The sequence below is a fragment of the Trachypithecus francoisi genome, unplaced genomic scaffold (genome assembly GCF_009764315.1).
Source record: "Trachypithecus francoisi isolate TF-2019V2 unplaced genomic scaffold, Tfra_2.0 Lachesis_group16, whole genome shotgun sequence".
NCBI classification, from domain to species: domain Eukaryota; kingdom Metazoa; phylum Chordata; class Mammalia; order Primates; family Cercopithecidae; genus Trachypithecus; species Trachypithecus francoisi.
In genome coordinates, this window is record NW_022681461.1 from 63,359,427 (window position 1) to 63,374,065 (window position 14,639).

General features: G+C 48.8%; 1 protein-coding gene across 2 annotated transcripts in view; it reads right to left on the reverse strand.

Annotated features, from left to right (window-relative positions):
* Positions 1-2,075: 2,075 nt before the first annotated feature.
* MORN5 (MORN repeat containing 5) overlaps positions 2,076-14,639 on the reverse strand; it is a 39,821-nt gene continuing 27,257 nt past the window's right edge. The window contains exons 5-6 of one of the 2 annotated variants that reach the window (XM_033237565.1): positions 4,388-4,447; positions 2,076-2,282 (exon numbers count right to left, since the gene is read on the reverse strand). In XM_033237565.1, the coding sequence (XP_033093456.1) occupies positions 2,236-2,282; positions 4,388-4,447 (107 nt within the window). In that variant the 3' untranslated portion in view covers positions 2,076-2,235. The remainder of the gene's footprint in view (positions 2,283-4,387; positions 4,448-14,639) is intronic. The other variant, XM_033237567.1, reaches the window with a different exon arrangement.

Here is a 14,639-nt window from a genome sequence, read left to right on the forward strand (position 1 = left end):
AATAGGTAAGCAAGAGGGTGGGGCAGGGAGGGAGGTGCAGAGGAGCCTGTTTGGAAGATGGGGAAGAATTTAATAGGGTGAAGTTAAAGGAATATGGAATGGGCAGCAGGGCCCCAGCTTCTGCACAAGACTGGGTCTTATAGTGGTTTTGTCAGGCTCCAGAGCCACCTCATAACCTGAGGAGTGAAAGAGCATCTTTCTGGTGGTTGTCAAATGTCTTTCAGCAGCAGAATCATTTGCTCAAGCCAAAGCTCCTGGTGTGGAGAGCAGAGCTGCCCTGCAGAATGCAGAGGCTTCCCTGACCTGCTGTGGCCCTGCACAGAAATGAGTTGCTCAGAAACCTCAGCTCATGGTGCACATGAGTCACTGACTGCAGGGCCCCTCTATTCTGTTAGTTTTTAAATCTGCCATCCTGACCCCATTTCTTGCTCTTCATACATCTGCTCTTCCAATCCATTTTCAAATGTTTAGATACATGTGTATCTTTGAAAATATGTGAGTTTGGTTGTGTGTTTCTTTACATGAATGTCCCTTCTGTTTTCAAAATACAGTTTGGAAACCACCAGTGGAGCTCAACTCTACCTACCAAGGGGACTGGCATCTTGGGGAGAGGTGATCATCCCAAGTCTGCTCCCTGGTGCAGCTGAGAGTGAGCCCAGGCCTCCCTTCCCGCTGCCTCCTGGCTCTGCCCCAGCATGACGCCTTCGGGTCCCTAGTTTGAGATCCAATTTCCTCTCCTGCCTTCCAAGCCTGACTCACTGTTCTGCCTCCACTGGGCAGCCCTGGTGAGCCAGGGCACAGAGCACAGGGGGTGACAGGATCTAGCAACCTCTAAGGAGGAACAGTTAGACAAAGATCCAGGATGCATATGGCCCATGTGTGGCCCTGGAACATGTTGTCGCTTCCTCTTCTGATTTTTAGCTGACAAATGTGACCTCCGGGATGATTTTGAGAAACGATTGGACCACTAACAAGTTGTTCTTTCAAGCAAACACATGTTGAATACCTACTATGCGCCAGGTCCCTTACTTGTATTATTTAATCACACAGCTACTGTATTGTTTTAAAGCATTATTACAACCATTTTTTATATGATGCCAAAGCCACATTCTTTTTTTTTTTTTTTTTTTTGAGACGGAGTTTCGCTCTGTCACCCAGGCTGGAATACCATGGTGCAATCTCGGCTCACTGCAACCTCCACCTCCCGTGTTCAAGCAATTCTGGTGCCTCAGCCTCCCAAGTAGCTGGCATTACAGGCACATGCCACCATGCCCGGCTAATTTTTGTATTTTTAGTAGAGATGGGGTTTCACTATGTTGGCCAGGCTGGTCTCGAACTCCTGGCCTCATGTGATCTGCCCGCCTCGGCCTCCCAAAGTGCTGGGATTAGAGGCGTGAGCCACCACACCCGGCCTCCAAAGCCACATTCTTTCTACGGCACCATGCTGATTCTGTGCTTAGGATGTGAGGTTCAAATGGGGGAGCTGCCAAGAGGGAAAGACAGGCCTGAGTAATCATTCTTGGGCCTAACAAGCTTGTCCAACCCACCTTATTTTGTTGTTGTTGTTTTTCTGTTCTGTTTTGTTTTAGACTTTCAGCAGCCTGAAGCCATGGTTTTTAGTTTCTGTCTTTAGTCATAAGCGGAAAAGAGGGATGAGGAAGGGGCTTCACTGGCCCAACCAGAAACAGAAACTAAGAACCCATGACTGCTGCAGGACTGGGCACAGTGATCAGGTCCTACTGCCCTCTGAGACCAAGCAAGTCACTCTGTCTCTCTGAACTTCAGATTCCTCATCCGCAAAAGCCTTCCCCTTGCAAGGCTGTTGTAAGGAGTGGAGATAATGCACACACACTACCTGCACCGGTTAGTGCTCAATTACGTCTATCTATTATAAAGAGATGGTTCTCAAACGTTCAGATGCATGCGAAATGCTGGGAATACAAATTACTAGGCCCCATTCCCAGAGATTCTGATTGGGAGGTCTAGGGTGGGTCCTGGGAATATCTATAGCTCACAATTTTGTCTAGGTGAAATGATGCCCACTGAGAAACAATCTTTTAAGGCAAATACACTTGGGGCCACTGACTACAGAAAGTCTTTATTCCTGAGTTAAAAGTCAGGTTCTAGAACTACAGCCTGTCCCCCAGGGCAGCCAGTGCCAGCAGGGCAGATGGAAACCTCTGGTGGAGGCAGCCACAGAGTTCACAGCTCGGGCCTATGACTCACAATCTCGTCCTAGCCCTTTCGACAGGTACGGGTGATCCACTCGTGCTCGTCATCATCTGCAAGGAAAGAGGAAGAGCTGGTCATGCTTGGTGCTCGCTGGGATCTTCCCTGGCCTGGGGGTTTCCCAGGTGGGGTCTTGGGACTGGGATGGTCTGTGGATGGCCTGTCTGTTTAGCTTTGTGTGGGGAGGAACAGACCTTTCATTTACACTGAATGCCTCGGAGTGCTTGGTCTTGGGGAAATTGAACACAGAAGGATTTCTAACTGGGTGCTGCTGGTGGAGGCAAGCATGAGGCAGTCTGGCCACCTTAAGGTGGACTCATCCTCACAGGCAGAGAGCAGCTGCTTCACAGTCAGGCACTTGCCTGGTCTGACAGCCCACACACGACAGCCCCAGGACAGCGGGTCTAGGCCTTGCTGGTGGTGCTAGGAGACAGAGTCCTGAGGTTTTCATTTCCTTTCTAGGCTCTCCATTCTTGACTCTTTCAAGGACCCATGATTTCCCCCAGGGGACTAACACCCTCTTGTTTACTTCAGGCCTTTCAGTGGGGAACGGAGAGGAGCAGGAGCTCCTGGCTGTGCCCTGAAGCCCTAAACGCAGTGTCGCCTTAGTTTAATCTTCATGACCAACCACCCAATGGGCAAGCCTTCACCACCATTTTACAGATGAACAAACAGACGCTCACAGAGGCCAAAGTACTTGTCCACAGCCACAGGGTCAGTATGTGGGAGAGCTCAGACTGGAACCTAGGATTGTCCAGCTATAAAGCCTATGCTGTTTTTTAAACCTCAAATAGAGAGACTTGAATCACATTCTTCAGTCCACAGCATGCTGCCATCATCTCTCTGTGCAAGACCCCTCTGTGGATTTACTTTATTTTCATTTTTCCTCCTTTCTCCTCCAAACCCACACTGGGTCCCTCCTCCACCACTACAGGGACCTACTCCAGTGGTAGGATAGAGAATCCGCAAAATGCATGCTGCTCTGTAAAATATGTGCTGCTGTTTTGTGTACAAATGTGTTTTTAATTTACAGAAATGGCATTGTGCTGTGGCTTTCATTATGTTTCACATGTTTCACTCAAGACCTATTCTTGTTGCTGTGTGTACATCCAGCTCTTTGCTTCTTACTGCTGCCTAATATTCCATGCTTGGCTTCCGTCACATTTTCCTCTCCATGCTGGTGGTGGCTGCGGAGGTTGCCTGCAAGTCCCACTACCAGGAACAATGCTGGGACAAGCGTTCTTGGCCACACCCCTTCATGGATATGTGGAGAATGTCTCTTGGGGTTACATTCCTTCCAGGAGGAGGGTCAATGAGTCCTGCACATCCTTCCTGCAACATCCTTCCAGCTGCCCATACTCTTTTCACACCACGCTGCCTTCCCCCTGCCTTCCTGCCTTTCCACCTTCCCGCCACTCCTCCCTTCCCTTGGTGCCACTCCCTGCCTTTAACCAGTTCTCCTGAGGGCCAGAGCACTGGAGGAGTTCTTGCCTCCTCTCCTTACCCTGTGTCTAGCCCAGTGCCTCCTGCCTAAGAGATGGGAGGATAGGTCTGCCCACCCTCCTTGGGTGACAAATGGCAGATGCTTGGGAACTAGGGCACTCCCTGAGAGCTGAAACACAGAGGGCCGGCGGAAAGCTGCATGAATCAGATCCCCTGCCAGGGATGCCTTCCTTTTCTGTGAAAGGCACCAGACCCAGAGCCAGAGAGATGGAGGCTCACAGACAGCCTATGTGTGCTTGGTGCTTTGCAGACACTGTGTCTCATTGGATCTCTGTAACAGCCCAGTCAGGTAGGGGAGAGCCTTGTCCTAAGTCCATCGCCAGTGGATTCAAACCAAGATTCACCAGGCTCTGCAGCCTGACCTCTCACCCCAGGGCAGATGTTAGCACGTCAGGAGCTGAGACTGCCCCCATATCACTAACCACCTCCCCACCATTTCTTTACATGAGACCTAAGGAAAACAGCTTGCTGCCTGGCACACTCTAGTAAGCAGCCAGTGAGCCTCAGTTTCCTCTGGGGAGGCTGCCTGGGAGTCCCCGCTGAGGCTGGGAAACCCAGGGGTGGGGAAAGCAGCGATGATGTGTCAGCACACAAGGAGTTAAGCGCTGGTGGAGCCCACTTTTGCCACACTCTGAGCAGCCTGGTTGATAATTACAGTTCTGAAGTCTCCAGGCTATTCGAATCAGTGCAGCTGCAACCTCTTCAGCAGTAACCCCTGAAACCAGACAAACTGGGTTTATTGTGCTGAACCAGTCCTCAGGCCCCTCCCTGATCGTTAAAAATTGACAGCAATGGACTTAACAGCCCTCTTCACTACCCCTTTCACTCTCTACCTGGCTGTACAGCCACCAATTTGAATCACAGATGCCTCCCCTCCCAGCAGCTGCTCACCAACCCTCCCTTCGCCTCCCCTGCGCCTCTCTGCGGCTCCCCTGGCCCTGCTACACCAGGGTGAGGCTGCCGAAGCACATTTCATCAATATTTAAAATGGAATTAAACCTGCAGCTTTGATTAATGCCTCCCAGATCCTGGGAGTTGTGATTACTATTTTGCAAATTGCGATTGTTGGAATATGTTAATATGATTGTCTGAGAACATCTTCACCTTCTCAGATAATTTCTTCCCTTTTTGGTAGGAGGGGAGAGGGAAAGGAGGGAGAAAAAAGATGGGGAAAAAAACACCCCACAAACTCTTTAATCAATTGTAAATTATTACCCTTGACACAACTGCCGGTGGTGCAGAGAGATGGAAGATTTCTGGTTTGGTGCATTGATCTTAAAAATTTTTGGTCCCTGCTGGCGTGGTAATTCCACTCTGGGACACTATCTTAAAGGGATTATCTATTTGTCTTGGAACTATTTAGAATCAGGGAAAAGGAAAATGACGTACATTTCTAAAAATGAGAGAATGATTATTTTGTTGTATGTGCATTCATTTAACAAATAATTATGTGCCAGGCATCGTGCTAGATTCAGGGAGGTGGATACTGTAAGACACGTGAGGGGATATTTAACAGCTACTGAAAATAATTATTATGAAGTTTGTATAGCAACATGGGGGAAATGTTTTTGATGTGATAATAAGCAAAAGAAAAATGGCAAGAAGAGACAAGAAATAAAAGTACACATAGTATATCCTATGTAATAACTGTGCACAGAAGAAAAATTAAATTGAGATGTGAATAATAGCCCTGCATAGTGGGATGAGAGAGTTTCTCTTTCTGCTTTTATTTCCCAAATCTTCTTTCACTAATGGGTATTGACAATAGAAAAAAAATTAAAATAATTATTGGCCTTTGCCAGGCACGGTGGCTCACGCCTATAATCCCAGCACTTTGGGAGACTGAGGTGGGTGGATCACGACGTCAAGAGATCAAGGCCATCCTGGCCAACATGGTGAAACCTCATCTCTACAAAAATACAAAAATGAGCTGGGCATGGTGGCGGGCACCTATAGTCCCAGCTACTTGGGAAGCTGAGGCAGGAGAATCACTTGAGCCGAGGAGGCGGAGGTTGCAGTGAGCCGAGATTGTGCCACTGCACTCCAGCATGGCGACAGAGCGAGACTCTGTCTCAAAAGAAAAAGAAAAAAAAAAGTCTGGCTTTTTTCCTACCCTCCAATTTAATGTCTTGGTAACTTCATGCATTTTGTTAATTGAAATAAGATACCTCAGCTGGGCGTGGTGGCTCACAACTCTATTCCCAACACTTTGGGAGGCCGAGGTGGACAGGTTGCTTGAGCCCAGGAGTTTTAATCCAGCCTGGGCAACATGGCAAAACCACCTCTCTACAAAAAATAGAAAAATTAGCTGGGCATGGTGGCAAGGGCCTGTGGTCCCAGCTACTCGGGAGGTTGAGGTGAGAGGATCACCTGAGCCTGGGGTGATTGAGGCTGTGGTAAGCTGTGATCGCCTGGGTGACAGAGTTGAGACCCTGTCTCTAAATAAATAAATAAATAAAATAAAAGTTCTAGGTTCCTAGAAATACCAACAGGGTTCTTGAACTCCTGAAAAGCAAAAAGACCTTGCATAAAGATACTGGCAAAAATGCATAAAAGTCAGAATATATAAATCCATGCAGGAGAATTCCAAGTAATTTATGTACTCTGTCCTCAAAGAGTTGGAGCACAAATCCCCACTTCTGAAGCATGGCTGTGCATAGTGACTTTCAAAGAGAACAATATGGAAAGGGAGGAGGGGAAAGTAACTTTATAATGGAGAAACCTCACAAACACTACCTCAGTCTGGTGACCAAGGTTAACAGCAACATTGGTAAGTCATGGTGGCAGTCTGGACCCTTGATAGGGATGAAAATGACACTTTACTTCTGTGATCTTCCTCCCAAACCCACAACTCCAATCTAATCATGAGAAAAAACATCAGACAGATTCCAGTTGAGGGACATCCTACAAAGTATCTAACCAGTACTCCCCAAAACTGTCACCAAAAACAAGGAAAGCCTAAGAAACAGCTATGCCCCTGTGGAGCCTAAGGAGACAGGATGGGATCCTGGAACAGAAAATGGACATTAGGAAAAGGCATCTGTAAAAAGTATGGGCTTTAGTGAATCATAACATCAATATTAGTTCACTAATTGTGACAGATGTACCATGCAATGTAAGGTAGTCATAACAGGGAAATTGAGTGTGGGGTGTATTGACAACTGTGTAGTATCTTTGCGAGAATTCTGTTAATTTAACTGCTTTCAAATAAACAGTTTAAGAAATACATGAAAATCTAGAGGGCTCCCTAAAAGGTGAGATTCTCATGCTCTCTAAAAGGAGTGGACATCCCTTCACAGACCCAGACATCCAGATTGACGTCATTCACTCCTTTTTTTTTGAGACAGAGTCTCGGTCTGTCACCCAGGCTGGAGTTTAGTGGTGTGATCTCAGCTCACTGCAAGCTCCGCTTCCTGGGGGTTCACGCCATTCTCCTGCCTCAGCCTCCCAAGTAGCTGGGCTAATTTTTTGTATTTTTAGTAGAGACAGGGTTTCACCATGTTAGCCAGGGTGGTCTCAATCTCCTGACCTCATGATCCGCCCGTCTAGGCCTCCCACGCTCCCTTTTCTTTCATGGTCCCCTCAGATCACAATTTTTGAATCTATACTTATTTGCCTTTTTGTTTGTTTGTTTGTTTGTTTTGAGATGGAGTTTTTGCTCTGTCGCCCAGGCTGGAATACAGTGACGCAATCTCGACTCATTGCAGCCTCCGCCTCACAGGTTCAAGGAATTCTCCTGCCTCAGCCTCCCAAATAACTGGGATTACAGCCATCCACCATGCCTGGCTAATTTTTGTATTTTTAGTAGAGATGGGGTTTCTCCATATTGGCCAGGCTGGTTTCAAACTCCTGACCTCAGGTGATCCGCTGCCTCAGCCTCTTAAAGTGCTGGGATTACAGGCGTGGTCCACCGCGCCCCGCTTGAATATTTTCTTATATAATGTTTTTCTCTCCCATTAGACTGTAAGCTCTCGATGCAGGGACCATGTCTAATTTGTTGACCACTAGACCCAGCATACAGTAGGTGCTTATAAATGCTCTCTCAGATGAAATCTGGAATAAGCCTTTTTCATTCTGACTTGTGTCAGTTGCCATCAACAAACATTTCTCATGCACCCCCTTCTCGGTATCTAGGTCTCAACTCAGATGTCACCTTCTCAATGACCCTAATCTAACTGCCTCCACTCCCAGTCACTCCATCTTGTCTTCATTTTATTTTCTCCATAGCATAAGCCACTCCCTGCATATGTATTTGTTTACGCGCATGTTGTCTGTTTCCCCATCCGGACTATAAGCTCCAGTGAGACCAGGAGCCCTGCCTGCTTATTCACTATGATATCCCAGTGCTTAGGAGAGCATCTGGCACATAGTAGGTTCTCAGTTGATAGCTTTTGAATTAATTAATGAATTGGCAAGCCCAATTCTGTGGCCAGCCCTGTGGCCAGTGCTAGGGACAAATGGGACTGAGACCAGCAGCGAGTGTAGCCAGGACCCAGGTGCACTTCAGGGTTAGGTCTGTCTACCTTTGGGGCTGAATGATGTCTTTATTCCGGTTCTGAAGTTTTGGAAGTGACCTTGCTGCCACCTGCATACCCTGCACTCATAGGTCATTAGGATAACTGGGCTTTTTATAGAGAAGAAAAGAAACGTACTGCAAGAGAGACCCCAAATCTGACTATGGGCTACCGCAATGAAAAACTTCCCTGAAAATGCTCCCCACTCCTCAGCCTGGCCTTCAAGGTCGCCAGGTCCCCCTACTTCCCAGGCCTGCTTCCCAGGCCTGCTTCCCTCCCCGCTTCCCTCCCAGCTCCCCTCACGCTGTAAAATGCAGCCACCGGAGGAACTGCAGTAGTCCATGTGCATGCTCGCCAGTGCCTCTGTGCCTTTGCATATGCTGTTCCCAAGGGACCACCCTTCCTCCTTCAGGACCTGGTTTGGGTTCAGGGCCTCTCAGAGCACAACAGAGGCCCAAGGTACTTTCCATTTTGTAGTATTAGTGTATATAAAATTGAAGACAGGCCTAAGCAAGGTGATAACAATTACAGAATAGTTTAAACATTTACATTTGACAAATTACTACTTTTTTTTTTTTTGAGACAGAGTCTCACTCTGTCACCAGGCTGGAGTGCAGTGGCGTAATCTCGGCTCACTGCAACCTCTGCCTCCCAGGTTCGAGTGATTCTTCTGCCTCAGTCTCCCGAGTAGCTGGGACTACAGGCATGTACCACCATGCCCGGCTAATTTTTGTATTTTTAGTAAAGATGGGGTTTCACCATGTTGGCCAGGATGGTCTCGATCTCTTGACCTCATGATCCACCCGCCTTCGCCTCCCAATGCTAGGATTACAGGTATGAGCCACAGCGCCTGGCTGACAAATTGCTACTTTTAACACAAACAACCAAATGTAATATGAGTGTGTTATTCTAGGATTTCTTCCAAAAAAGTGTAAGTTCACAGCGTGCTGAAAGCACTACGGTCAGGAAAGGGGGTGTGAATTTTGAGTTGTCTGATGAACAGGGTTTTCCTTCAGTCCATCACAGTCCACACTTAAAGGCCCCATGAATGTGTGGGCTGGGCCTCATACCCTCTTGGCTGTCCCCTACCCCCACAGACCCCACCTGGACGTCAGCCTTCCCTGAGCCAAGGTCACAGTGTTGGTCGTGGTCACCCCCTCCAGCCTGGGGCAGCCCTGTACCATTTACCTTTGATCGTCAGGGCCCAGCACAGATCCAGCACTCAGAAAGTATTTCATAAATACATGGTGAATAACGAATAAAGAAATGTAAATTGGGGGACATAAAAGCAATAGGTTTACCCTGTGGGGTTTTGACAAAGGGGGAAGAATTGCTTCCCCACCCTGGGCAAACGGAGCTCGTGAGAGGGCAAGGCAGGCATGCCAATGGCAAGTTCAAGGCCGCCAGCTGCTGGTTCCTTTTGTGACTTGAGGCAATAGATTGAGCAGCCCTACTACATGGAGAGGCTGGGTTGTGTGGGGTCATACCTGGGCACTAACCCCACTCAGGAAGCTCAAAGTCTGGCTGGCCTGGGACTTGCCTCTCAGTGAAGGCGGGGATGAACTGACCTGTGCAGGGCACAGCTGCGCTGGGCCTGCTGAGCTGTGCCCAGGTCACCGAGTGACATTAGTGCAGCCTGCAGGTCAGTGCAGAGCTGGGGGAAAAAGAGATCCTGAAAGTCTCAGAACAGCTGCATGGAAATACCAGCTCTTCAGAGGGTTAGCAGGGAGGGGGCAGTGTGGTGTGATGGTTAAGAACTTGGGCATTGGAACTCTGTGCCACGAGTTTACAGACCTTGAGCAAGTGGCCTCACACCTCGCTGGGTCTCATTTCCTCATCTACAAAGATGCCTGCCTTGAAGGCTTGCATGAGGACCAAGTGAGATCATTTCTAAAAAAGGTTAGCACAGCACTTGGTACACAGGAAATGCCAAAAACCAAAAGAAACGCCAGAAGTTATCTTGTGAAGGTGGGATTTCAGGGTTCATGTGGCAACACAGCAAAGACTGGAAGGAGTTCTGGAGCCGAACAAGCCTGGATCCGATGCTGAGCCACTGACTCGCTGGGTCATTTTGGGCATGTCACTCCATCTCTGAGTCACGCTTCTCGTCTTTGCAGCAGGTTTCATCAGACTTTCTGCAGAGGGCAGAGTGAGGACTGACCAGGATGAACAGCACTCGGTGGGCACCCAGGAATGGAAGCTACAATCACCATTGTGATGGGTCTTTCATTCCCAAACTGGATGCCTGTAGGGGAGCATCCTTAAGGGACTCGCTCAGGACACCCCCAGGACTTCTGGTTCCCTGCCAGGATGGAGGGGGGAGCCTGCGGGAGGAGGAGGCCTTCACATGAGGACCAGTGCCATAAGGATCAAGGGCCGTGGCTCAGCTAATAATTTTGTTCAAAGCCAGCAGGGCAAGCCAGGGCAGGCGAGCCCAGGGAAGGCAAGCAGGCAGATTGGGGTCACTGCACACCCACAGGCTGGGCTTTGCCTGCTCTTGGCACGCCTTTGGGCTGGGCACACCTGCGGTCACCGCTGCTATGCAGCTCCCACCCTATGTGAGTGAGGAGGCTGGGATGGGGACTAGAGAAGGGAGGAGACCAAGAGGAAACAAAGCGTCTGCCTTGGGAGAGTGGCAGAGCTCACACTGGCCAGGCACTTAGGAGGTGCCCAGCTCCGCATGTATGTCAGGGGCTACACTCCTCCTCTCCTCAGTGAGTGAGATGGGGCTGTCTCCAATTATGATGAGGAAACTGAGGGTTGAAATGATTTGCCCCAATTCCTTCCATCAGGGCAGAGGGAGGGGCTCAGTGTGTCTGGCACCAGAGTCGTGCTCGGAGAAGCTGCGAGTGTGTGCACAGACACAGGTGTGTGTATTTTCATCCAACTGCTCTCACACCAGCATAAGCATGAAGAGATGTGTGTGTGAGTGTGGGAGAGGCTGCAGCTGAGGGGAGGTGTGCACATGGTGTGTGGCTCATGTGACTGGCTGAGTGTGGCAGGATGTGAGTCCCTAAAGTCTCAGTGTGTGTCTTCACATGCAGAGGGCAGAGGCGCTTCCAACCCAGGAAGCCCAGGGTTCATGCCAGAGACAGCCCAGGGCTCATGCCGAATGCCAAGGTGGCAGTGAGCACAGGACTGGGCCAGGCCTTGGAGGAAGGAAGCTTCTGTCATAGGGGCTGTTGTCTTTTGGGGGGGTCTAGGCCCATCCTCAGAGGACTCCAGGCTGGGATCGGGGGTACACTGCAAAGCAGGCTGTCCAGCTTGCGGGCACCTATGGGTTCCATCCATCGCCCTGCCACACCCTCTGTGCAAATGCAGCCTACGTGAACTGGTGGGGCAGGGCCACAGCAGTGCCACAGTGAGGGCAGCAATGCCCAGGCATCCCCATCACCACTCCCAACAAGAAAGAGGCTTTGAACTTTGCTGGCAGTGGTGGTGGCCAGAGGCCAAGACCACCGCATTGTCAATATTGACTGAGGAGTCATTGCCTAGGCAAAGCCTGCCACAGGGCGGGGAGGTGGAAGGCCTTGGGGCTGCTCTGGCTTTTCCCCATAAAAGAGTATCTTCTGGGCTGGGGGGAGGGCTGGGCCAAGCACCCACAAGCTTCTTAAGGCCTATTCAAATGTAAAAGGCTTAGAAAAAGATGATTGGCTCTAAATAGAAAAAAAGAGAAACTACAAAACTGAAATTAATAAATGTTATAATTAATGCATTCAGACTTAATTATTAAATTTAGAAATCAAAACAATTTTATTACACTTGACATCCATTTGTAGGCTCAATTTCCTTATTTTTTGAGAATTCTCCAGTATGCATGACTCTCAGGAAATCATGGCCAATTGGGGAAGACTTGTAGTAAAGCAGTTTACCAAGCAACAGCAAAATTTTTATATTTAATGTGGGATTTATATTTCGTATGGATACACTTTGTTTTAATATGTGGAAATAATTGAGGTGGGGTCTCCAAGGTTAGGCCTAAGGCTGGATTTAGGACTATCCCTGGGATGGGGCTAAGTCAGGGCAAGGAATATAGCTGCTTCATATTAGGAAGCACTTCCGTGTGCAAGGTGCCATGCCTGCCATCATGCAATCCTCATTAACATCTCTGTGTATGCACAGCTGGTGTTATCTCAGGTAGGAGCCTTAGGTGCTTTAGTTGATGGGTGAGGGGAAAAGTTCCCATAGTCATAATGACCCTTGGAAATCTCTTAGGAAGGTCCCATGCTGGAGATGGACATCTCACTAAGTGCCACACAGCCAGACTTCTTATTTTTTAAAATGTTTTATAGACAGGGGTCTCTCTCTGTCACCCAGGCTATAGTGCATGGTGTGATCATGGCTCACTGCAGCTTCTGAACTCTGGGCTCAACAGATCCTCCTACCTCAGCTTCCCGGGTAGCTGAACTCCAAGTGTGCCACCACTCCTGACTAATTTAAAAAAATCTTTTTTGTAGAGACGGGGTCACAGATTGTTGTCCAGGCTGGTCTTGAACTCCTGGCTTCAAGCAGTCCTCCCACCTTAGCCTCCTAAGGTGCTGGGATTACAGACACATGACGCTTGGCCCACATAGACAGTCTTCTGACAATTGTTAGAAAGTTTGTCTTGCCGTTAAGGTCCAGATGCATATGAGTAGTGTTTATGGGTGACACTGATCAAAACATACATATCAGTTGCCTCCTTAGTGTAGTAGGTAGTGCTCAGTCTCATAAAACATACACATCTTTTTTTTTTTTTTTTTTGCAGATGGAGTCTTGCTCTGTCGCCCAGGCTGGAGTGCAGTGGTGTGATCTTGGCTTACTGCAACCTCCATTTCCCAGGTTCAAGTGATTCTCCTGTCTCAGCCTCCTGAGTAGCTGGGATTACAGGCACCTGCCACCACATCTGGCTAATTTTTGTATTTTAGTAGAGACAGGGTTTCACCATGTTGGCCAAGCTGGTCTTGAACTCCTGACCTCAAGTGATCCGCCCATCTCAGTCTCCCAAAGTGCTAGGATTACAGGCGTGAGACACCGCGTCCAGGTACATATCTTTAAATGCTAGAATCATCCTCTGTGGCAAGGTGCTCCCAGGACAGGAGGCACACAGGGATGGAGATGACTGATGCAGTGTCCTCACATTTGCTGCAGAACACGTGTGTGCTGAATGGAGAGGGGATGCAAAATCATCAACACTGTTGATGTTGCTGTTCCTCCTGCTTCCTAGTGCCCCCTTTTCTTTTTGAGCATTTATAATTGAATCCACGTTCACTAAACATGTCCATGGCGCCTAGCTGCTGTCCGAAGGCGGTTCAGAGGAACCAAGTGCCATGGCCAAGGTCACTCTATTGGCCTGAACCCACAGCCTCTGCTTTGACCCTCTGCTCCTTTTGGCCCCTAATCCCTGGCTGCATGTGGATGACGGACTGAAGGGGCCCTGGCAGACAGGAGCCTATTGTCCAGTCGTCAATGTTGAGGGCTGAATTAAGACTAGAGCAGTGGCAACAGTCAGCAGGGGTGTTAAGGAGGAATCTGCAGAAGTCTGTGACAGACCAGAACTCACTGAATCCTCACAGCAGTCGTGGAAAGACAATGTGGTTACCTCTTTTACAGGGGAGGCTACTGAGGCTCAGAGATGAAGGTGTCTGCCCAAGCTCACCCAGCTCATGTGAGTGGGTGCAGGGTGATAACCAAGTCTGTCTTTGGAGCTGCAGCCTTGACCTCTACTCACTTCCCTGAGGAACCTTTCTGCAACTCCCGTCTTTACTCCTCACCGTCTGAAGGACTGAAGCTAAACTCCCTAACCTGCTATTCAAGGCTCTCTCCAGCCCACACTGGGTCCCTCTGCCTTGAATGCCCCACTGAGAACCACTCCTCCACACTCATCAAAGTCCAGTCTGAGGCCTCCTTGACACCTTCCCCATTCCCCAACACACAAGCCTTCTCAGTTGCTCCATCTGGAGCACCCTGTACCCCTGCGTCTTTCTGGGCCTTTGCCCATATTGCTCCTTCCCTTCCATGCAGCAGAATCCACCTCTCATCCTTTTAGGACTTGCCAAACTCCACCTTTTCCAGGACAGCATCTGGACTGCTTGGGACACACTGATGCTCTTCTCTGTGTGTGTAGCACACTGTGAATGTAGCTCCTGGTGCCACTGAAATAAGGATACTCCCAGTTTTCTGGAAAGAATCTCATATTCAATATTTAAAATTAAACATCGTAGGGAAAATAGAATTATGTTGGACTGCTTCCTATGCTTTTTAATAGTTTATGTTATTTTGATTCCTAAGTTATATTTTGAGGGGTGGGAGTTTCTTTACAGTCTTTCGAACATTTACGCTTCCTAAAGGGTCCAGGCCTCTATCTGGAGAACACCCACCCCAGTCCTGCGACTGTCTATTTATGTATATGTT